At 42.4% G+C, this 22,472-nt stretch overlaps 5 protein-coding genes across 7 annotated transcripts; 1 reads left to right on the forward strand and 4 right to left on the reverse strand.

Moving 5' to 3' along the window:
* Positions 1-259: 259 nt before the first annotated feature.
* Positions 260-1,565, reverse strand: dusp29 (dual specificity phosphatase 29). 2 transcript variants are annotated; one of them, XM_020083086.2, is made up of 4 exons: positions 1,426-1,565; positions 1,080-1,271; positions 779-1,002; positions 260-622 (listed from the first exon to the last, which is right to left on the reverse strand). In XM_020083086.2, exons 2-4 carry the CDS (start codon positions 1,253-1,255, stop codon positions 411-413), a joined length of 612 nt encoding a protein of 203 aa, XP_019938645.1. In that variant the 5' UTR covers positions 1,256-1,271; positions 1,426-1,565; the 3' UTR covers positions 260-410. The 2 variants fall into 2 exon arrangements, with proteins under 2 accessions (XP_019938645.1, XP_019938644.1); XM_020083085.2 differs by having other exon boundaries at positions 1,080-1,293.
* Positions 1,566-3,257: 1,692 nt separating this feature from the next.
* LOC109626889 (dual specificity phosphatase 29-like) lies at positions 3,258-5,223 on the reverse strand. Its single transcript, XM_020083091.2, has 3 exons — positions 4,950-5,223; positions 4,515-4,732; positions 3,258-3,649 (listed from the first exon to the last, which is right to left on the reverse strand). The coding sequence occupies exons 1-3, from the start codon at positions 5,075-5,077 to the stop codon at positions 3,441-3,443; spliced, it is 555 nt and encodes a 184-aa protein (XP_019938650.2). The 5' UTR covers positions 5,078-5,223; the 3' UTR covers positions 3,258-3,440.
* A 1,111-nt stretch (positions 5,224-6,334) lies between these two features.
* LOC109647509 (dual specificity phosphatase 29-like) lies at positions 6,335-15,962 on the reverse strand. The gene is made up of 6 exons (XM_069518081.1): positions 15,777-15,962; positions 15,475-15,692; positions 15,161-15,360; positions 8,097-8,281; positions 7,492-7,712; positions 6,335-6,708 (listed from the first exon to the last, which is right to left on the reverse strand). Exons 1-6 carry the CDS (start codon positions 15,914-15,916, stop codon positions 6,482-6,484), a joined length of 1,191 nt encoding a protein of 396 aa, XP_069374182.1. The 5' UTR covers positions 15,917-15,962; the 3' UTR covers positions 6,335-6,481.
* LOC109626888 (dual specificity protein phosphatase 13A-like) lies at positions 11,637-13,166 on the reverse strand. Its single transcript, XM_020083088.2, has 3 exons — positions 12,897-13,166; positions 12,504-12,721; positions 11,637-11,988 (listed from the first exon to the last, which is right to left on the reverse strand). Exons 1-3 carry the CDS (start codon positions 13,022-13,024, stop codon positions 11,777-11,779), a joined length of 558 nt encoding a protein of 185 aa, XP_019938647.1. The 5' UTR covers positions 13,025-13,166; the 3' UTR covers positions 11,637-11,776.
* Positions 15,963-16,520: 558 nt separating the features above from the next.
* LOC109626722 (sphingomyelin synthase-related protein 1) lies at positions 16,521-22,308 on the forward strand. 2 transcript variants are annotated; one of them, XM_069517330.1, is made up of 6 exons: positions 16,521-16,758; positions 17,604-18,179; positions 18,645-18,740; positions 18,872-18,989; positions 19,088-19,238; positions 20,184-22,308. In XM_069517330.1, the coding sequence occupies exons 2-6, from the start codon at positions 17,623-17,625 to the stop codon at positions 20,486-20,488; spliced, it is 1,227 nt and encodes a 408-aa protein (XP_069373431.1). In that variant the 5' UTR covers positions 16,521-16,758; positions 17,604-17,622; the 3' UTR covers positions 20,489-22,308. The 2 variants fall into 2 exon arrangements, with proteins under 2 accessions (XP_069373431.1, XP_069373432.1); XM_069517331.1 differs by lacking the exon at positions 16,521-16,758 and adding an exon at positions 17,199-17,223.
* Positions 22,309-22,472: the final 164 nt, after the last annotated feature.

Genomic DNA, 22,472 nt, shown 5'->3' on the forward strand with positions numbered 1-22,472 from the left:
GGAAACTCGACTTAACTGCTCTGAGAGTTGATTAACTTCAAATGTTACCCTCTGAAAACTGTTGAAACGCAAAAACATTCACGTGGTTTTGGTAAAGTCCCAGTAAAGTAACAACGATACAAAAATAAATAAATGGGACGACAACATTTGACAGTAAATATGGAAAAACATCTTTAAAGAGAAAATGTTCATACGCTGACACTCGCATCCTGATTTTTGCTGATTTTGAGTTGACACGACTTGAACTTAATCTCGTCTTTAAGTACTTGTTACATTTGTCTAACTACTTAAGACTCGAGTATAGAGTTCGTCTTAAAGGTTATGAACCCTGACTGGGACTTGTTCTCAAATTACTTGAGACTCGACTTCGGTTTGATTCTCTTGATTTACTTTTGGACCAAGTTTTAAAATCATCTCTGCTCCATCGAGTCTCTTTGCTCCAGGAGGTGCATGTCCAGCTCTCTCAGCTGCTTCAGGAAGCCCCAGTTGGGGATGATCCGCCTGCGTCTCTTCACATGCTCGATGGCGTCGACCACCGTCATGCCCTCGCAGATCATGAGGTATGCCAGGAAGAGGGTGGCGGACCGACTCCTTCCCATCACGCAGTGCACCAGCAGTTTATCTGCAGACAAGAAACACGATGAGGTAGCTGCGGTTTTTTTAAATGTAAAAATGTTTTTTCGCATTCTTGCTAGTAGCATCTAGGAAGTTCTAGAACTACTAAGGCTACATAACATCAGAGTCAAATCTATGCTTCTTTAACTTCCTGTCGTCTTACTCTGAGGATTCTTCAGCGTTTCTTCCATGAACCGAGCTGCAGAGAAGAAATACTGGCTGAGGTCAAAGGTTTGGACGTCCTCTGCGACCACGCCATAGTAGACCACATCCATGTCGCTGTAGTAGCCAGCGCCGGTGTCCACGTTGTTCCACGTCCCCTCTGCTGCGTTCAAGACGTGCGTGATCCCCAACCTTCTCAGACTGGACTTGTCCTTTGCGGTCTGCCTGCCAGGAGCCGGCGTGAAAATAATTGAATCCTCTATTGTTTTATTCACTTCAGTAATTTCATACCTTTTACTCACTCGTCTCCGATGTACACGTTAGGCCAGACCTCGTTGACATGAGTGTAAGCCACACTCCCACGGTTGAGGATTTTCTCCAGCTCATAGCCCCCAGGTGTCACATACTCATCCACTGCACTGGATTCTGCCTTTGTAACATTTATCTTGGTGCCAGTCTTTGACTTGTGAGAAGCCATTTCTTCACCGCGGCTCCTTTTCACACACGATTTATTAGCTTTAGGGGAAAAAGAAACACAACTCTTGCTTTTCCTTCCCCCTCCACTTCTCTACCTCTACAATCATGACAAAAGAAATATATACTTTTGGGTTATTGCTTTTTTCCACATACATATTCAGCACCACTCACCAAGAGATTGAAGTCTGTTTTCCTTCTTGAGAATTTTGTTTTCATCATTCTGGCAGCTTGTTGTGAAGCAGTCCTTAAAGGCAGAACATGGTACGGTTTAATTCTGGCAGGCTCGAGTCAGGGCAGCGATTGTATAACCGCTCTGTGACGGGCATCAAATGCGGAGGATATTTTTAGGGCTGTGATGTGGCAGGCCCCTGACCTTAGCTGCCACGTTCCCTGCCTGTGGGGAAAACTTCCACCCCAGCCAGTCCCTGCCATCCACTTCTAAACACACAACTTTAATCTCCGCTGCTGGCAGGGAGCTGTGCTTATCCAAACTTTGCATTTGCCAAAGGATACCCATATTCACTGGAGTGAACAGGGCACTCGGAGCTTTTGCTCAGCCGTATGAGCAACGCCCGGAAATTGTGTCAGCCTCTCTTAGCCTTTCTGCATATCTGCAGACACAGGGAGAGAGCGTGTAAGCGCTGCCTCGCAACACCCGTTAAGGATGTTCTGCATCTCCTGGAGCCTCTCGGGGCCAAAAGAGAAGTGAAATGTGTCAGACTGTTAGACAGATGAGGTTTTTCACAGGATGGCAAATGTCTTTGATTCCCGATTATACGATATGCACGGTCCATTCAGTGATCTAAATGCAAGCTCCCAAAGTGAGAGTGTGATGATGGCTGTATTGCAGAATGGCTGGATGAAGCTGCTAACATGTCAGACAGAGTTTTCACACCATCAGACTCCTTTATTTTTCCCTCATATCTTCATACTCCGCCATCATTCATTCTGACAGTGAAATCATTAAACCTGTGATATCCAATTCCTTTTATTTTGACAGCATCTCTCTCACTCTCTGTCTCCCACTGTGCTCTGGAGAGCATCTCTTATTAAGATGGCTTCAGCGTTTCATCTCGTTTCAAAGTCTGACCTGAATCTGTATACACGCTCAGAACCATGCTGGCACATTTTTGTCGTCTTGTATCAAGCCTCTTTAGACATCACAGTTTTAACTGTACGACGCTGGATTGCAGCGGTTAAGACACAGTATTTTGAGAAATGTGAATAAATAAGTGGAGCATTGTTTATTTATAGGCAAACACTGTCTATGTGTTGTTTGAGTGCAGCGGGGGTTTTGGCAGTTGTGCTACATTTGTTTTAATGGTTTCTGTAATATTGATTGTGCTGCTTGTTAGACAGAAGCTTAAAGGACCATTCCACTGTTTTTACATATTCTCACCTCCTTAACTACACATCATTTATCCACTTTACCTATTTATGACTAGTTTCAAATGCATGATTTTACACAGACTGAGATTTTAAATAAGTCCCAGAGAAAATCTTTTCAGGCTATTTCTGCCATTGAAGACAAATCCAGGTCATTAAAAACAAGCTTTATACAAGTGCAACACTAGTTCAAGACTCATTTAAGATAAGTCTCAAAGCATTTAATTATTCGTCTAATTCAAGATATAAGTCAGTCAAGACAGGATCAAGTCAAATCTGAGGTCCCACTCAAGTCTCAGGTACTTAATATCATGAATTCCACACAAGGACGATCGTTTAATGAAAAAATACATCAGTACTGCAGCTACGTGAAAGTTTCTGTTTTACTGTTTCAGGATTTAGAAAAAGAAAACAGCAGAAAAGCCTGAGGTAGTCAAGTCCTCTTTTCTGTGCGAGTTTGACTTGAGTCCAAGTTTTAAGTCTACAGATCTATTTCCTTGAGTTTTGTAATCCATGACTAATATAAAGTTTCCTTTTGTGACAATGAAAGATAAAGTGGGATCCAAATGTTTGAGACCACTTCCCCATTCACACAAATTAAAATTTTCAGGTGGGTATCCGCTCTTCAAGTTTATCTCACTAATGTAAACGTGTGACATAATCAATTACACAACTTAAGGAAGTGTCAGGAGTTTGTAACTGTGACTAAATATATGAATAAATAATGCATCCAAATCTGGTCTGATTCTTTCAAAACATCCACATTAGAGGAACGTCTCTCTCCCGTGACCCTCATCTTCTCAGCATGGTGTTGTTCTCCTCTGCAGAGCCAAGGATGCGTCCAGGCGACGGAGCTGGTTCAGAAATCCAACGTTGGGAAGGATGTTTCTGTGCCTGCGAACAACCTCAATGGCCTCAACCAGGGTGAGTCTCTCTCTGATCATGAGGAAGGCCAACACAAGAGTCGCAGAGCGGCTGATTCCTCGTGCACAGTGGACGAGCACTTTACCTGCACAGACAAGAGTCAAATATCTTATGAAATATTTCATCGTCAAAAATATCTTATCTGATAACATCTATTGTTTCTGTATCAGTAGCTCATGTAACTGAACTGTGATAATAAGAAGGACATGTATCTTCTAACCCAAACTTAATTCTAACCCTAAAACCAAGTCTTGACCCCCAAACAGTCCATTAAAGGGGGATCACAAAGTGAGGACCGGCCAAAATGTCCTCACTTTGGCAATAATGTCCTCGCTCCGTAGGTTAAAGGCTACAACTGGTCCTCACAAAGATAGCTGTCCAAACACACACACATATTTTCTGAAGGACACTTTTTTCAGGCGTTACTTGAAACCCGTGTGTCTATTATTGATGGATCATTTTGAGCCATCATTTCTCAGATGTATTTAACATTACAATCAGATTTTGTGGCCTGATGATGGATGTTGTTGGATCATATTACAGCATGTTGTGCTTTAATATCCATTACTTGTTGTCACCTCTGCCAAGGAGGTTTTCACCCCTGTCCATGTGTTTGTTGGTTTATTTGTTTGTTTGAATGCAAGATTACACAAATACACAAATTAACGGATTAACACGAAACTTGGTAGAAGGATGTGGTTCAGGGAAAAATCCATTAAATTTTGGAGCTGATCCGGATCAGAGGGCAAATCCAGGATTTGATTTTTTTCTACTTTCTTTAGCATTGCCTGATTTGGGGCTTTTTTTTTTATGTTTTCATCAATTTCCCTTGTAATTGATTTTGATGAATAAAACCAGGCACATTTATGAAACTGGAATGAGTGTGTGAATTTAAGCTACTGTTTGTGCTAGTGTTTCTATTGCTCCCTATGATTCGTATGGACTCCTACCTTCCTGACTCAGAGCGCCGTGAATGAAATCAGACGTCTCCGTGAAGAATGGATACAAGTCGAAATCTTTACAGTCTGCTGCTTCCACTCCATGATACAGTATGTTGGTGCCTTTGTAGAAACGTGGCCCCGTGTCAATGTGCTGGGGGCCGTCTGCAGCGTTCACTACGTGTGTTATTCCCAGATCCACTAACAGGGTTTTATCCTGAGCTGTGGCCCTGTGAAACAACACAAAGATGATACAGGAAACAGTGATGTCTTGCCTGTGAGCAGCTCTGTGAGCATATGCCTGCAAACGCATCACTTGTGACTCAAATGTACAGATTTTATATTTGTCTCATGCAGTTGGCCAAGTAGAGGCCCTGTTAGCAGCAACACTTTCACAATCAGATCACCATATTGCAGCGGGGCCCCTGAAGTGAGAATGTCACTCACGCGTCTCCGATGTAGAGGTTGGGCCAAACCTCATTGACAGCTCCAGTGGGGCGTCTGTTCGTCAGCAGAAGCTCGAGCAGATCGCAGGTGGGTGGTGTCTGATACTCGGGCTCCTCCTCTGCGCTCATAGCTTTCACTCTGGGTTCGTCATAACATAATCATCACAAATTACACTCAGCTCCATATTTCATCTCAACACATTCTGTAACTTTCCCAAATACTCAATGTTCTTGGACGGAAACATTTGAGAAGTTGTCACGGCCGTCCTGCTCCTGCTGGTGTTCCTTCCTGTTTGGCATTTGGAAAGGAATCCGCGAGTAAACACGAGGCCCGTCGCTGCAGCTCGCCCTGTTTTCCATGTGAACTGGATATCAGTGTTGCTTGGTGGCTGAGCCCCGCTGGAATGAGACAGCTGAAGATGCCAGAGCCTGGGCCGGAGCAATGTGGACTATTTATTCCTCGGATGACTGTGACAGAAGCCAGGCAGCTTGTGTTGTGACAACTTTAACTGCGGAACCACAGCCGTGCTTACAGTTGTAGCAGCATGAGTGATTCAAAACATGGTGGGACAGTTTGTGTCAGGCTTCCACACTGAGTCAGTTCAGACCACATCCACTTAAACTTCACACGGGCAATTTAAAGGTTATTTTATCTGTTGAGTTTAAACATCTGAGGAGACTAAAGCTACAATTAGACAACACACTGTGTTACCAGTGATGGGAGAGTTCATTTCCACTGGATTAAACTAGTGGAAGTTATTTAATCAATTTCAACTATTAAACTATTTCAACTCAACGTCCATTTCTTGCTGCTTGTTTTTCAATTATAGATGGATTTCACCTATTTGTCATGGAATTATAAATACTAATGATTTATTTTTATTTCCGGTCTCCTGTGGAGTTTTCTTATAAATCAACAAACATTTACATTCTGTAATTCTGTGTATGTTTCACAAATGTGTTAATGCACTCCTGCAGTCTGCTTCCTTCCTTTGTTGGCGTATTACAACACTTCCTTGCTCCTCGTTGCCACCAACAGTGAGTCGGTGGAGACGTGTGAAACCAGTGTGTATCTCGAGGCTCCATGTGCTTGCACCAGCCTGTGCGTCCTCGTGCACATGCAGAGTGCCAACACAGGGATCTCCATCACCGTCAAAGATCCAATGCATTAAAGACACGTACGCAGCAGCTGCTAATGCGTTATGATTCACTGCTGTCGCAATGCAGTGCGATTTAATGCAATTTGATTCATCACACAGACTGTTATAAAGATGGATGACAGCTCCCCTGAAGTGAAGCCAGAACATTTAGATCCCCCCCCTGGTGGCTGGCTGCAGTATAGGTCATAAGCCCCACCTCATCCATGTGAGTGGATGGGACATGGGACAAATTTAGAAGTACATTAAATACATTTTCTCTGAAGGGTGCTTTCTGTTATTTCAGACCGTTCTTATCACACTGATGTGGGTTACTTAAAAACTTCAAACTGACAGGAGGCAACATGGTGATCCACTATTACGGACTGATTTCATCTCAAGTCCGCCCATTTCCGTTCCGGCTCCTCGATGATCCTTGGTAGTGCAGTTGTTTGTCCAGCTCTCTCAGCTGCTCCAGGAAACCATTGTTGGGTGAGATATTTCTGTTGGCGCTGACGGCTTTAATCGCGTCCACCAGCGTCATGTTCTCATGGATCACCAGATACGCCAGGACCAAGGTGGACGAGCGGCTGAGGCCCATCGCGCAGTGGACAAACACTTTACCTACGAAGCAGAGGGAACGGAAACCCAACGTCACTTCCTGCAGATCAGTTCAGTGCTCAGCCTCCCCCTCCCCTCCACCCTGTCTGTATTTATAATCACGCAACGACTGGATTATTGCGGTGTACTTTATTCTAACGGTCTAATTTGTCACCCCTCTGTGGATTTAAAAAACGTGCACATCGCAGAGAGCAGTACTTCTAACTCCCGACTAAAAGTTTCCAACAATGTTGCAACCAATGTTTCTACACACGGTAATCCCTGGTTCCTTATCGGGCCCGAGGATTAGGGCGCAGAGGAGCGCGTAATTGAACTGTCTCGGCGTCTGTGTATTTCTTCCGGGGATTACTGTAGGCCCCGCCACACACTGGAGCCCTCGATCAGCCAGCATGTGAAGGAGGAGGCCACATCTTATTACTGTCATGTCAGATACCGACTTCACTTTGCATAACAGGCCGGGCAGACACAGGCCACAAACATAATTGTGTAATTTCCATGTCCAATAAAAGTGTTGCTTACAAATTACCAGGGCAATCCATTTAAAACCAATTTTCCTGGCCAAGGTCTGAGCTTATGAGAAGATTACCGTGGGGGGAAGATATTAGCTTGATATTATGTTTAGTGTTTGATTTGCATTTTAATGACTAATACAACTGGGGGCTGCTGTAATGGGAATTGACTGACAAATGTTTCTGTGCCTCGCCTTACAGGAGAAAAAAAATGTCTCCCTCGAGTTAATGTGTAAAAATGATGAGAAACACCTTGAGCGCAGTGAGAGCTCCTCACCTGTGGGCGAGCTCAGAGCGTTCTTGATGAAATTGGCGGCTGAGTAAAAGAAGGGGCTCAAGTTAAAGGACGGCATGTCAAAAGCTTCCACTCCATGATAAGTGATGCTGGTGTCTCTGTAGAAGCTCGGCCCCGTGTTCACATTGAACTTCCCATCGGCAGCATTAAGCACGTGGGTGATGTGGTGAGCTTGAAGTGTCCTCTTGTCTTTGGCTGCGTACCTACAGAGAAATATTATCTGTCAGTGCAGAAAGTTAGTTATCTCAACAAGCACAGCTCATGTTAAATGTCACCATTGTGATTCTGATTGACTCTACAGTCACTGATATTTTATAAATAATTAATAAGTCGTCCAAGCGTAAATTAGAAGGATTTTTGACTTAGTTGGGATTCACATTTAAAACCTTTTGGTTTGTGCAACATAACATCATTGTTTGTCTTTTAATGTAGATTTTTAAAGGCTCTGCTCACCCACAACAATTTCTCCCACAAAAATATGAACACATATATTCATGGTGTTGAGATCTATGAGTTATAGAGTAATTGGGTTAATAATCTTGGTCTGATGACAAATGATAAACGTGACAGTTTTCATTCTGGCTCACATGTCTCCGATATAGATCCTGGGCTGAACCTCATCCAGATGGTTGCAGCTCCCTGTCTTTGTCCACATCAGCCTCTGGAGCTCTGAAGCTGGGGGGGTCTCATATCTACCTCCCGCCCCCTCAGGGCTCGCCGGGCAGCCGAGGCCCCTGGGCATGTCTGGATACTCCACCTCTTCTTTTACAACCTGTCACATAGAAGCACCACACGTCTAAATTCTCACTTATTAAATATAGAGCACACTGAGCTCTAGAGGTCAGCAAACGGGTCAGAACGGTTTGGTTCATCTTTACTTTGCTCGTTTACTGTTTAAGACAACTGATGACTTCTAATGGTGGTTTATTGAAGTGAGGACATCATCATAGGTAGTAATCAATACAAGGAATACAATGTGGGACTATAGTGAGGATTGTTAAATAACGCCATTGAGTGTAGAATATATATTCATGCTAATAACTAAAAACAGCAGTGAAGGGCAATCAGAACACATTATCGTGGGATGACACTCTCATTATTTTATCTCCTCTTCAGTAGCACTTGGTAGATTTATTTATCTCCACAGATTCAGAAAATTGGCATTCAAAGCTTAAAAACATCGGATTTTCATTTCCTGCAGGCAAGTCTAACCTGTGCATTTACAATTTACACACTGGGCTTTGGAGAGATTTATTCTATGCATACTGTATACATTAGCATCCATTTAGGCAGCTGTGTGATTCGGCTCCAGGCTGGGCACATACAAGTGTTGTGAACGCATTGTTAAAGTAAAGACACCGATGGCAGTTCATCTTCTTATTTGCATTCTGCTGGTGTGTGGAGACGTGGTGTGTCACTCAGGGTTTGGCAACTTATTGTTGTGTCCACAGGGAGATCGAGACCAAATCTGTTTCAGTGACCTTTTGTTAAGCTGTGGTGGCATATGGAGGTGCACTCAAACATCATGGTGGCTTTACCCATCTCTGCATGTGCACGTGTGTCACTCAGAGCATGTGCAAGAAAAGCCACGTCTGATCCAGTGTATATGAGTGTGTGAGTCTCGAAGGCAGAGCAAAGTGTGTCTTTGCACAAGTACAACATGTGCCCGGAGAACCTGGAGGCGCTTCTTCCTCCTCATTGATCTATAAGTATAACCCTTCCCTCCCTCCCACAGTCAGGGCAGAGAACTGATTTCCCTGGTGCACATGTTTAAGTGCAGCGCTGCTTTCATAGCCTCCCCCCTCAGGCTAACCTGTTCTTCCTGCTCTACTTCTGTGTAATTAAAGATGCTATGTATGGGAAAGTGCCCACGGTTAACGTGGAGGGCAAATAGAAATGGCTTTTTACCTCCTCAAGGCCTCTTCTTGGTGGTTTTATGAATTACACTTCCCTGTTTAGCCTTTTGGATGTGGTAAGTCTGGATTTGTGAGCTAATTAATAAAAGAAGAAAGTATAATTCCATCGGGCCATGGAGCATCATCACAGAACATACTCATTTGTAAAAGTGCTTAAGAAACATCTTTACCCTGCAAACAAAGGTACAATAAATCCATACTATGTATAGTTAATGTGCACTGTAATAAATATTTTCCAACATGGATGTCTATCTTCAATAAATTCGTAAGATCACATTGTTAGTAGACACTTGCCTTGGCTGGAAACGTTGCTTTTTCAGGCTCTCTCTGTAGCGCTACATGTAGGTCGAACACAACTGTCTGCGTTCTACTCGGTAATCTACCCTGCAACCTTTTTTGCTATTTTAACATCTGAATCTCAGCCCAAAATAATTCTGGCATCATCTTCTGCATTCCTTAAAGGTTACCCGAGCTGCCAGCACAGGAGGGAGGATAGGACAGCGCTTTTTTTAACGGCAAGAGAACATGAGGGCTGTTGTACTCCACAGAGAAACGTGTTCAAATCAACACCTGGACACTTTGTTTCTGATCCGGAGCATTTAATGAATTAAGTGCAAAAACTACACCATACAAATTATATTTCAGAAAGAAATTAAACAAGTGTAGAGACATGAACATTTCTTTTTATCACAAAAACTTCATGAATTCATTTTGATGTTCTTATCTAAATAAAATATCCACAGAATAAACCAACATATTGAAGCCACAATACAGGACAATACAAATGATGACATGTCACTCAGTGTTTCAGAGTTATTTTCAGAGAGCTGGTCATGTGAAAGCTGATGAGCAATGAAAATACCAACGTGTGTGTGTGTGTGTGTGTGTGTGTGTGTGTGTGTGAGAAACCTTGTGTTTGATATTGTGAGGTTGAGAAATCATATATAACAGGTAGAAATCATTGCTGTCAAATAATTTCATGAACAATTGAAAACGTTTTGATGCACAGTAGCGGCTCAACTCGTTTGACGAACACACCGAAGCATTTTCATACTTTGGTCTTACGTTGACTTGTAGAATCATGAGTCATGATACTCTGTCGAAAATTTTTCCATGAGACATTTGGTCCATTCTGTTGTGACACAAACTGAGGTGCTGAAGAAAAAGCATCTTACAAGAATGAAACATAATCAAAAACATAAAATCTCAATGTCTTTAGAATGCCTCTCTCTGTTTTCATTGTCTTTTTGTAAGACCTTGTTGTTTCAACGTTACTGCCTCTAAAAATCATTGTAAAAAAGAAAGAAAGAAAAGTTATATAGCCACTTTAGCGTGTCCACGAGGAGGTAATGCAGGTCATGACAAACTTGACATGAGAATTGATATTTAATGGTGAGACAACCCTGAGGGTGGCGGCGCGCAACAAAGGCCATGTTGATACTGTTGTTACCACAGAGTGTAACTAAAGATGGACAATTCACTATCTCCCACTTTTCAATAATGAAGCCTAAATATTCAGGATACGGGGCGGCCATCTTGAGTCTCTGCAGTGGTGATTGTGGAGTCAGTCATGATGCCTATGTTTTTTTTTTTTGCATTAATAACTAATTAAAACCAAACATGCCGGAAAAAATTCTAACATTTCAGAATATATAAATATATATATATAATTTGACATGTACTTTGACTTTTTAGTTTGGCCCATGTCCCGTCCACTTACATGGAGGAGGCGGGGTTTCTAACCTATACTGCAGACAGCCACCTGGGGGCGATCAAGAAGATTTGGCTTCACTTTTGGAGAGCTGTCTTGTCGTCCATCTTTATAAACAGTCTGTGTTTTTAGGTCACATCTCAGACGCTGCTTGTGAGGAACTTATTTTAACACGTATTAGTGTCACTACCATCGCGCTTCCACACATGTTGGCAACAAGACTAATATTTTAAATACTGCTAGCATCTATCATTAGCAAAGCCATGTCAATATGATAATTATTGGCATGTTAACGCTCAGAATGTTAGCATGTTAATGTGCCTACAAGCATGTTGAAGCAGTAACATGTGCTAACATTGTGTCCTGAACATTTAACATGCTAATTAAAACACTGAGGGATGAGTAGATGAACTGTTAAAGAGTTAATGTAATCACCATTCCCATTCTGTTTTTTTTTTCTTAATGTTTAACAGGCTAACATGCTAACGTGATAACATCATAACACGTTAAGTGAATCTCAAGGCACAGATGAGTCTGAGAGAAATTCAGTTATTGGTTGAAATCATTTCAGTCTTGACTGTTGAATCGCTTTAGAAACCACGCCACCGTGTGGCTGATAAGTGTAAACGTCTTCTCCTGGTCACAGGATCTGACACAATCTCTTTTTTCTCGTCAACTGAAGATCGAGATCCAACAGCAAAGCCAGGAAGTTCCTGTTGGGGTAGATGGCTCTCTTCTGGATCAATTTCTGCAAAGCCCGTTTGAGCGGAAGCTGGCGGTGGATCATGAGGTACGCTAACACCAACGTCGATGAGCGGCTCATTCCCATGATGCAGTGCACCAGAACTTTCCCTGCGTAACAAGACAAGATGAAGGGTGAGGGGCATGTAAAAGGAAGGATTAGCAAGAGGTCTTACTAATATCATACATGGCTGCCCATCTCACTCTCAGGTCTTTCTTTTCTCCTACCATGAGCTAAAAATAGGGCCAACAATTCATCGCCTTTGTTCATTTAAGGTTCCTTCGCAGAAGCGGCCCGACTGTCTCTTTAATCCCGACTCGTCCTCTGCTTGATAGGTTCTCTGAAAGGTGCCATGGTCACATTATAAACTCAAATTCTTCAAGGTAACACCCTTATTATTGCTGCTGGCTCAAAATACACTTACACACCATCACAAGCTGTGATATGGTTGTGACAGGTGACATTGAAATGTGAGTGAATGGGCTTATGACGTGCAATAAAAGATGGTGGTGTGCAGGAATTTTAAAACACATTTTTGCAGTGAGTGAACAAATCTTAACAGACTCTAAATTTAAGATTCAAAACCGACAGTGCAGAAATATGTTCAGAAATCGGGGAGACTTACCATCAGGTGACTTCAGAGCCTTTTGAATGAAATCGGCTGCGGGCTGGAAGTAAACATCTAGATCGAAGTGTGTCGAGTCATCTGCTGGAATGCCACAATACACAAAGTCGTTGCCATAAAAGCTGTGGTTCCCTATGCTGCCTCGCTTCGAGTGAGCAGCGTTTAATACATGAGTTATACCTAACTTCTGCAAGGCAGTCTTGTTTTGGGCTACTGCCCTAGCAAGACAAAGAGACAGAGAGAGGTTCAAGACTTCAACGTTTTAATGTTACAGAGAGAGAATATTTGGTTGGTACTATACTGCACGTCAAGGGTAATGACCTCGGGAAACTATTCAACACCAATAAAGTTTATAAAGTTTGATTCAGATTTTAAAAGAAATTGCATACTTACACATTCCCTATGTAAATGTTTGGCCAGACCTCGTCGATTTGACCGAGATGTAGTTTGCATGAGTCCAGCAGCTTCTGCAAATCTTTCACAGTTAGATATTCCTTTCTCTTGCCTTTCTCTGCTGACATTTTGGATGGAATCCTGGTCCAAATGCTTGTTGTATTGAAGCGCCCCCCCCGTCTACTCCGGCTCAGGATGATGTGTACGAGCAGGTGTTTATCTGCTGTCACTGGACGGTTACCTAATTTAGTGCTTAACCTAGCGTGTAGTGTTTTACGTGCGGAGGGCAGAACAACACACACAGTGCAGCTCGGACTCTGCTCTTCACACCGCTGTGGGACTGTAATTTAATAAGCCTCAAACAGAGATGAATCATTCCATAAAGCAGTGATAATTGGATGTAATTATGGACAGAATGTTCAAGTGCATTGCTTACACTGGATATTACTGTGAGTGCACGGTATGCAGTATTTATGGAAGGAGGAATACTCCAACAGCCTCATGCAACTACTTTACTGCTCTGACATTAATATCTTGTGAAAGCAAATTGAATGAAAAGAGGAGAGAGAAATTAAGCTTTGCCGTCGGCTCCACACGACATGAAACAGCACTCTCACTGCTGCAAATGTCTCTTTTAACCCTCCCATTATGTTGCAGGTCAATTTCACCCATTCCAGCTTTTAAACGGAAGAAAAACATAATTAACCTCTCTGTCAAGCCATGAAATGTAATGACTTTTCTTCATTCAGGGTCATGGATGTGTATGTAAAAATGTGGGTGTAATAATGTATTGTAAAATGTCAGCACTGTTGTGTACAAAATCAGTCAATAAAGGTCTCTGGGTCATTTTGACCCGGAGACAGTTATTGATTGATTATCTGAAGTGTTGCTTCTGCTTATCGATTGCAGCAGAGTGTGTGTGGAGAACAAAACTCACTTGGGTATGTTTATATTAACTGGATGAATATGAACCTGCTGCTGAGTGTAGGATTCTGTGATAGTTAAGAGGCTCGATGCTGCGGATGCTTCTCTGTGTCTTTAAGTTACATTTCAGAGGCTGTTTCCGAAGCATCACATCATTCTTCCAATACATACACAATGGGCTCCATAAAAATAATCAGGCAATAAGATTTATATTCTTTCTGAAACACATTATTGAAAAAGAGGGAGATGTTAGTAATCCAGGATTTAATTCACAAGCTTTAAAAGACTATAGAAATCTACAGACAATTATGTTGTGTGTGACCACAGCTTTGCAGCAGCAAAGTCAATACAGACTGACAATGTTTTAATTCATGTATTAAGAAAAAACCCATTCACTACAAGATTGTTCAAAGTGACACAAACTTGACATTTGAGCTCTGAGAAAATTAGAGACGATGACAGATTATTAAGGGGGACAGGTTTGGGCATCGTGGTTTTAAGGCTGGTATCCTCCATCATCATCCGACAAATTGTCTGCTGATTTCCCACCTTCTCCCATGAATCATCCAAAACCAGTTAATGAGCAGCTTTTACTTTTCCAAAGTTAAATTAGAAAGAGTTATAGCTGTTGAAATTACATTTGTATTCATTTGTAATTTTCCTTGACTCTTCCTAGAAATAAAATGTAGTAAAGCATATATAGATTGAATCTAAAGTGAAGGGTGATAAAAAAATATATTCTGCAAAGTTGTCTGATGATGTTGATGAAGGCTGAATACAAGAAATACTCTATGAACCTGAGTTGTCCTAGAAAATATAATTATTAGTTATTTTATTATCATTTAATATATAGAACTTCAGGGGAATCAGGAGTTTAATATTAAATATACAAGGGTGTTTGAAATGAAAGGTTACGTACATGTGCACGAATACACACACACACACACACACACACACACACACACACACACACACACACACACACACACACACACACACACACACACACACACACACACAGACACACTGTTTTAAAATTCATACACCCCCTGGGTTATTACTGACCTACGAGGTATTGGATGTGATTTTTCTTCAACATGATACAAAGGTCATCCTGACTCATATTCAGCCTTAAAATTGATTCTGCCTGAGGTTGATTACATTGATCTATTAATATAAGGATACATCTGATTCAATACCATTCAGTATTTTAAGTACGGTATCTCCCTCCACTGGCAGACACTGAATCCTTCACTTGCATGAAAACATCTGAGGCAACTCTGTAAGAATAATGATTTGTTTTGATATTTGTGAAATATCAAAACAAATCATTATTATCTCCCTCCTGTGTTAGTTTTACGCAGTTTTACATCCAAAGCACGAAGCTGTTTGAGGAATCCTGTGTTCGGGAAAATCCACCTGTGCTCTTTGACCTTATTGATGGCCTCTAGCAGGGTGTAGCGGTGGTGGATCATTAGGTAGGCCAGGACGAGGGAGGCAGACCTGCTGACTCCAACTGCACAGTGGACAAAAACCCTAGCTGGATGAGGAGAATGAGATTAGAAGCCGCGTGACATGAATGATGGGTTACACACATGGTGAGAGATGGTCTTGCAGAAAGGCCCGAACATTACAAACATGATGGGATCATTACCGCCAGTCGTGTTGAGTGCATCCTGAATATAATCAGCAGAGGGAAAGAAATAGCGAGAGAGGTCAAAGGACGGTGAGTCATCTGCAGGCACTCCATAATAATCCACAGAGGATCCGTAGAAGTCATGGCTCCCCTGACAGTACATCCTCCCGTGAGCTGCGTTCACAACATGAGTGATTCCCAGCTTCCACAGACTGTAGCGATCGTTGGCCACTGACCTGCGCAAAAAGGAAACAGGGTTTATGTTCACAAACTCATTACTTTATGAGCAGTGAAGGAACACAGTGGTTTGCTGGACTTACATGTCGCCAATGAACAAGTTAGGCCAAACTTCATCCACACGATTGCCAAACCTTTTTCCTCCGTACAAAACCTTCACTAAATCTTTCAGACAAGGGAAAACTGTGATATCATCCTGAGGGTTATTCATCATTGACTCCATCTACTCTCTGTTGTAATAACCGGCTTCTCTGAAACTCCTCATTTAAACATTTTAAACTCTGTTGAGGCTTTACTACAACCATGCTGGCACTGACAAGGACAGCTGCTGCTGGTCTAAAATTAAAACACTGACCTATATTCTAAATGTTAATCAACCTCACACATTTCAATCTTTATTAAGTACAGTGAAGGTGTCACTGCTATTTGTCATTGTGTGGCCTTTAAAGGGATAGACGCTGTTTTGAGTCAAATTTGAATGTTGGGACTGAAGAACACTTGGAAGACATCACAGGAGCAGTATGGAGGCTTTTGATGTTTTTTTCTATTGTTTTTTCCATTTGAAGAAGTGGTCACCATTGACTTTAATTATATTGGATTTGGCTGCAACGCTAATTACCCCTGAAACTCCAAACGTGTTCCGTGGACTCCAACACTTTCATCCACCAACTCCATCACATAGTGGTGAGTAGATGTTGAGTGAATTTTCATTTTTCAGTGAACTATCCCTTTAAGTGCACAAAGAATCAACAGCATTTTATAGTAAACATAATGTGGTTAAAGACGCTGCGGTTCTGCGTGCCCACCAGCTGGGGTCGCTGTCGGTCAGGTAGCGCCGTTGAGCTAACCTCCGTGGGGCTAATTCTACGTGCGCAGCTATGCTAAACATTACCGCGTGTGCTTGTTGACAACATGCTAACCAGCGCGGAGTCAGGGCGTCCTGAGCCCCAACAAGCCGTCGCAGCAAAGGCTAACACGTCTCCAGACTCCCGTGAGATGCCGTTCAGCTAGCTAGCTGAAGAAGAGACGTCCCCCGTGTCCTCCTCTGTCCCTTTCTCTGTCCGGGTGAGTGAGCGTCAGACGCACGCAGCCATGAAGCTAACAAGCGGGCATGCTAGTTAGCTAGTTAGCGTCAGCCGCCCCGCGGGGTTGTGTTGTTGTGGTCCAGCGGGTGGAGGATGCTCTCGTGTGCTTGTGTAACCTCAGGAATGAATGTGGTTGCACGTGTAATGCTAACCTGGCACATGGTACTCGTTGTTTTACAAGATGCTGAAACACATTAGCGGTAGATTAGCTCCAGGGCCCAATTTAGTGTTCAGACAATGGTGTGGTTGACTGTAGGACGACACAGAACAGCTGTTGTGCAAACCACAAACACCACAGTGTCATTAAACCAAGTCAGTGCTCATCATACAGACATGCTGACACTGTGGGAATGTCATGGTAAACAGAGGGGACAGACTTTAGAGACCGGGGCTGATTAACAGGGATTCTTCTGCTCAGTGTGGAGGACTGATCAGCCCAGAACAGGTTGGGATCATATTTGAAAAGTCATGATCTATGACAGAAGCCACTCTTTCCTCTGGGGAGTGTATCTGCCTTTCACCTACATTTTTAGGGTGTGTGAGATCTTACAATTCTTGGCACTGTTGACACTGCCTCTTGTATTTGCTCAGGATGTGGCTGCTGCCTGTGAGCGACGTTGATTATCATATATGTTACTTTCTGTCTGTGTTGAAGTCCTGCAGGGTTTGTTTGGAGTTCATATTGCAGACTCAATGGAAATGAAGTGGTGCTTATAGTGTCGACTCGTCAAGATTACTTTGTTAGTTAGAAGGAACTGGTGTTAACAGTAAAGGGGAGCTTAGTTGTTTGAGTCGCACTTAAAGTTTTGACGTGTTTTCCTCCAGCCCTCAGAGCGAGGAGGAAATGACCCAACTGAGTGTCCGTCGCTGGACGCCCAAACACGTCGCCAAGTGGCTGAAGGAAGAGGGCTTCTGTGACTATGTGGACCTGCTGTGCAACAAGCACCGACTGGACGGCACCAGTCTGCTCGCCCTCAGCGAGTATGACCTCCGCGCGCAGCCTCTGGAGCTCAAGGTGCTGGGGGACATCAAGCGGCTAATGGTGGCGATCCGCAAACTTCAGAAACAGAACATGGACGTGCTGGAGGAGCTCGGCCTTCCCTTCGATGGCCACTCTCCTACAGGCGCTGGGGGAAGTTTGGATTGGCTGTGTAACGGAGACCCGAGCAGAGACTGTGACAGCACTGACACAGCACCGGTGGGAGAGGAGTATCACCAGTACACCAATGGAAAGTACAAGCAGCAGACGAGGCGTCTGGATCCAGAGTACTGGAAGACTGTGCTTAGCTCCATCTACGTGGTGTTTGTGTTTGGGTTCACATCCTTTGTCATGGTCATAGTGCATGAGAGGGTCCCTGACATGCGCACATACCCTCCACTGCCAGATATCTTCCTAGACAGGTGAGTCATTTATTTTCTAGATTTCTTCAGCATTTTTTCACTATCTATTTGTATATATATATATATATTTGTATCACCTGTCAGGACATCACACCAGATGGTGGACATTATAATTGCCCTACATCTTTGTAGCATGGTTCTATTATTGTCCTCCCATATTCCTGGTGGGCTTGCTTTGGTTCAAAGAGATCTTTAAAAGTTTTTTAAAGTGACCTACTTTGTAGTGTGAACTGTTGCTTATGACCAGCTTTGAGCTTTTCATGGAATGTCTGATTGGGAGAGCTGATTTCCGGGAAATGCCAGTATTCATTCGAAGAAATAAAACGTGCGGAGGGCATTTTCTCAGGCTAGTTACAAACCTTTTAAGATTTGGCCTCAATCTTGTGTATGTATATGCTATTAAATCAGTCATGGAAGTGGAAACTTTGAAGATAAGCACTAAAATCTTTTTTCCCTTTTCAACAGTGTGCCTAGAATACCGTGGGCCTTTGCCATGGCCGAGGCGTGTGGAGTGATCCTCTGTAACATCTGGCTGCTTGTTCTGCTGCTGCATAAACACAGGTACACTTCTAACCCTCCTCGACATCAGCACAATGTTATCTCTGCGGGGATTGTTCTGTGGATCACCTACAGTGTTTTCCATAAATCAATGACACGGAAGACTCAGGATAATTATTTCTCTCCACTTGTAGATCCATCCTGTTGCGACGTTTGTGCAGCCTCATGGGGACGGTGTTCATGCTGCGCTGCATCACCATGTTTGTCACCTCCCTGTCAGTGCCAGGACAGCACCTGCAGTGCTCGGGAAAGGTAGAACACTAACCAAGATCGTGTTTGTCATATTTCAAACGCCACATTTCTGCATCAAGATCGTAGCAATCACAGTTTGTCTTGTTCCCTCCCTCTAGATATACGGTGACATGTGGGCCAAACTGCAGCGAGCTGTTGCCATCTGGAGCGGCTTTGGGATGAGCCTGACCGGAGTGCATACTTGTGGCGACTACATGTTCAGCGGTCACACTGTGGTCCTCACTATGCTCAACTTCTTCGTCACAGAGTGTGAGTAGCTTCAAGCTGTGAACCCCTGAATTTGGTTTTACATCATTGGCAAATAGAAACACAGAATTGTATTCTTTAAGACTCCCTTAAATATTTAATTTTATGATTCAGTTGAAATTTAATTTGACTAAATGATAACTGAATTTGATTCTTCCATTAATGGTCTCAAAGGAATTATGTGGCCTAGCCGCTATGTTACAAATGAATGATCTTTTGAGCTAATAATCCAACAGATCTGTCTGGTTTAAATCCTTGAACACAAAATAAATATTTGATACAGTCTGAACTCTGTTTTTATTTGGTTGACTTAAATAACATTTAATATGTCACATTGGTTTCCAGATTTTGTCCATATTCATTCATGTAAATAATGAGAAATTATGTGTCACAGAAATCTGTGAAACAGAGGGTTGAATTACTCACTCATGAAGAATCAACCACATTTGATAAATATTGTGCTTTTGTTGCCACTTGGTGTTTTTCTTTGGTACTACAAGTTAAATTTTAAAAACTAGATGTCCCCAGTCTTATCTGAATTTTGGCCTTAAATAACTCGTAAATATGTCTCAGATGTGTTTTGGTCAGTCTTGATAATGTTAACGCTCATCATTCACGCTTATAATTTTTTATTCATCCAAAGGTTTTGGCAGCATGCATAGTTTATAATATCTGTGTGTGTTGTAGTTCCAATGATACAGATATTAGCACGCTGTAATAAAACCACTAACAAGACCTTTGTTTTGTCCCCATGGATACTAGTTTGTATAACAAAACATGACATTTGAAGGGTTATTTTCTGCAAGACTATTTCACCATATCTTCAATTATAGGGAAGTTTAACTCGAAACTGGCAGAAGCCCTGCGCACACAAATCTGCTACATTTCTGCTTGGTGTAGTAAAAATCCAGATAATATATGAAACTGCTTTCTGTCTCTTTGACACAGACACTCCACGGAGCTGGAACTTCATTCACACGTTGTCCTGGGTCCTCAATCTTTTCGGCATCTTCTTCATCCTGGCCGCACATGAACACTACTCCATCGACGTGTTCATTGCCTTCTACATCACTACCAGACTCTTCCTGTATTACCACACTCTAGCGAACACCCGGGCCTACCAGCAGAGCCGACGAGCTCGCATCTGGTTCCCCATGTTCTCCTTCTTCGAGTGCAATGTCAATGGACCCGTCCCCAACGAGTACTGCTGGCCCTTCTCCAGACCCGCTGTGATGAGGAGGCTGATAGGATAAAAAAACCCAGCAGTGTCAGAAACTACTTAACATGTGCTGTTTTGTCTGCTTTGTGAAGTTGCCAACTGAGGCGGTGTGTGATGTCCTCACCAGGAAAGACAACTGATGTCATCCCATCAGCACTGAGGCCTAATGGGATACACATAGCCATAACCTCTAACATTCTGGGATTTAGCTTCTAACCTGCTCTCCCCGTCACCATTTTTAGGAGGATTAAACAAAATCTATAAAACCCTGCCTAGTTTAAAAGCAAAAACACTTTCTGCCTGACTTGAAAACTGAAGGAGGTGGAGGCACAGTATGTGTGTATGATTGATCTCCACGAACAACATTTTCTTTCGGTAACTCCCATGTTAAAGACATAGTGTTTATATAGCGTGTGAAGGAAGTAAGATACGTCTTAAAATTCTCAGGCAGCAGTGTAGCTAATCCTTCCCAGCAGTTACACCCGGGCCACACAGGGTGCGTGTGCAGCGTGTGACAGCTGCGTCGCTGATATGCTGCGTCTTTTGCCAGTCGGTTGTGGAACCAAGATGTGAGTTTTTTGGTCCAGGAATAAAAGCTGGCCAATATTCTCAACTAAATGTCAGGACTCTACCGTATGAAGCTGTGCATCTTCTGGCCTGCAATAACAATAAAAATCACGTTTAAACAAATACATGAATTCAGTCAACAGAAAGGCTAGATTTTACTTTGAAACAGGTACAGGAAGTGCAATTATTCGACAGATAGACATGAAATGTGGTGAATGAAAAGTTTCACTGTCTATTCTGCGGCATGTCAAGAAAATAGGCGAGGCCCCGAAGAGCAGTGTGGCTGCTCGAACCTGATAACAAGGCGCTCCGCAATGCACACGTACCACTCATGCATCCAGTGTGGCCCTGGGTCTTAACCATTTCTAGTGCAATTAATAATCATTTCAAGGTTTGAATCTTGATTCCTGAGTGAAGGTTTTGTCTTCTCACTTTGTAATGTATCAGAACATAACTCTGTGGACCACTGTTGAAGCAATATGTAAAGAGCTACCAGTTGCGAATGCTCTTTTCCTGTATAGCAGTTTCTTTCCATAATGGTGAGAAGCAGATGTTATGAAAGGCTCCTGCATTCCTTGAGATTTTGCTTACATCATGACAGTGTTGCTTAATACTAAAAGAGAAATCCAGCTTAGATTAACATGCATTGACTTCTTTGTTTTTATTGTTCACGTAGCCTATTTTCTCTTAACAGACCTAGAAGAGATGCATTTAAAGATGTCTCTATCAGCCAAAAACGTGGAATGAATTGTATTTCCAGCTGTCTTAAATATTATTCCATTTGCCAATTACCTTGAGTATACGATAGTTCTCTTGCTGTGTAGAAATGTTCCAAATCTTAACATGTTTACAGTCGGGTAGTTGGATAGTGCTTTTTTTAATTCACTGTTAATGACCCGTATACCATGTAAAGTCTCCCAGATATGACTCTGACATTAAATCTGTAGTAATGGTTCTTTAAAAGGACCCTTACATTTGTAGGTATTTGTTTGTATTAATTTATTTCATTTTTGTAAATGTCAATAGGTATTTTTATATTTCATGTACAGTTGCAGCAACATGCACATGGAGAAATGTTTACAGTTGCTGGTAACTTTTGTTTTAAACACAATGTGCTATTTAAGTGTAGTGTTGGTTTCAGATAGGCCTCTGCATTTCATCGAGTGGTACTTGCCACTGCAGTAAGAGAATTGAGGAACGATGATGCTCTTATGTTCATATGCAAAGCCACTTGACTTGTTTTATGTCTTGCTTGGTCATTTCCATCATTAAAGTGCTGAAATCAGAGAGCTGTTTCTTATTTTTTCCACATTTATTGCATATCACTTACTGTCAACCGTGAAGCCTGAGAGTTACTATTGTTTGCTGTGCATATCAACCAATTACAAACCTGTAAAGTTGAGTAGACATGCATACACATATGTTAAAGTCCTTTTCCAGCATAAACATTG

The sequence above is a fragment of the Paralichthys olivaceus genome, chromosome 21, assembly GCF_024713975.1.
Source record: "Paralichthys olivaceus isolate ysfri-2021 chromosome 21, ASM2471397v2, whole genome shotgun sequence".
In the NCBI taxonomy this organism is placed as follows: Eukaryota; Metazoa; Chordata; class Actinopteri; order Pleuronectiformes; family Paralichthyidae; genus Paralichthys; species Paralichthys olivaceus.

What these genes read in the sequence shown, in the direction of transcription:
- dusp29 (XM_020083086.2), bottom strand. Translation starts at nt 1,255, where the DNA reads ATGGCTTCTCACAAGTCAAAGACTGGCACCAAGATAAATGTTACAAAG. An exon ending in AACGTGTACATCGGAGACGA is followed by an intron (nt 1,003 to 1,079) that starts GTGAGTAAAAGG and finishes GGCTCCTGGCAG; the next exon opens with GCAGACCGCAAAGGACAAGT. An exon ending in AACGCTGAAGAATCCTCAGA is followed by an intron (nt 623 to 778) that starts GTAAGACGACAG and finishes TCTTGTCTGCAG; the next exon opens with ATAAACTGCTGGTGCACTGC.
- LOC109626889 (XM_020083091.2), bottom strand. Translation starts at nt 5,077, where the DNA reads ATGAGCGCAGAGGAGGAGCCCGAGTATCAGACACCACCCACCTGCGAT. An exon ending in AACCTCTACATCGGAGACGC is followed by an intron (nt 4,733 to 4,949) that starts GTGAGTGACATT and finishes GTTGTTTCACAG; the next exon opens with GGCCACAGCTCAGGATAAAA. An exon ending in CGGCGCTCTGAGTCAGGAAG is followed by an intron (nt 3,650 to 4,514) that starts GTAGGAGTCCAT and finishes TTGTCTGTGCAG; the next exon opens with GTAAAGTGCTCGTCCACTGT.
- LOC109626888 (XM_020083088.2), bottom strand. Translation starts at nt 13,024, where the DNA reads ATGTCAGCAGAGAAAGGCAAGAGAAAGGAATATCTAACTGTGAAAGAT. An exon ending in AACATTTACATAGGGAATGT is followed by an intron (nt 12,722 to 12,896) that starts GTAAGTATGCAA and finishes TTGTCTTGCTAG; the next exon opens with GGCAGTAGCCCAAAACAAGA. An exon ending in GGCTCTGAAGTCACCTGATG is followed by an intron (nt 11,989 to 12,503) that starts GTAAGTCTCCCC and finishes CTTGTTACGCAG; the next exon opens with GGAAAGTTCTGGTGCACTGC.
- LOC109647509 (XM_069518081.1), bottom strand. Translation starts at nt 15,916, where the DNA reads ATGGAGTCAATGATGAATAACCCTCAGGATGATATCACAGTTTTCCCT. An exon ending in GTAAAACTAACACAGGAGGG is followed by an intron (nt 8,282 to 15,160) that starts AGATAATAATGA and finishes TCTATGTGACAG; the next exon opens with GTTGTAAAAGAAGAGGTGGA. An exon ending in CGCTCTGAGCTCGCCCACAG is followed by an intron (nt 6,709 to 7,491) that starts GTGAGGAGCTCT and finishes TCTGCTTCGTAG; the next exon opens with GTAAAGTGTTTGTCCACTGC.
- LOC109626722 (XM_069517330.1), top strand. Translation starts at nt 17,623, where the DNA reads ATGACCCAACTGAGTGTCCGTCGCTGGACGCCCAAACACGTCGCCAAG. An exon ending in CCAGATATCTTCCTAGACAG is followed by an intron (nt 18,180 to 18,644) that starts GTGAGTCATTTA and finishes CCTTTTCAACAG; the next exon opens with TGTGCCTAGAATACCGTGGG. An exon ending in CAACTTCTTCGTCACAGAGT is followed by an intron (nt 19,239 to 20,183) that starts GTGAGTAGCTTC and finishes TCTTTGACACAG; the next exon opens with ACACTCCACGGAGCTGGAAC.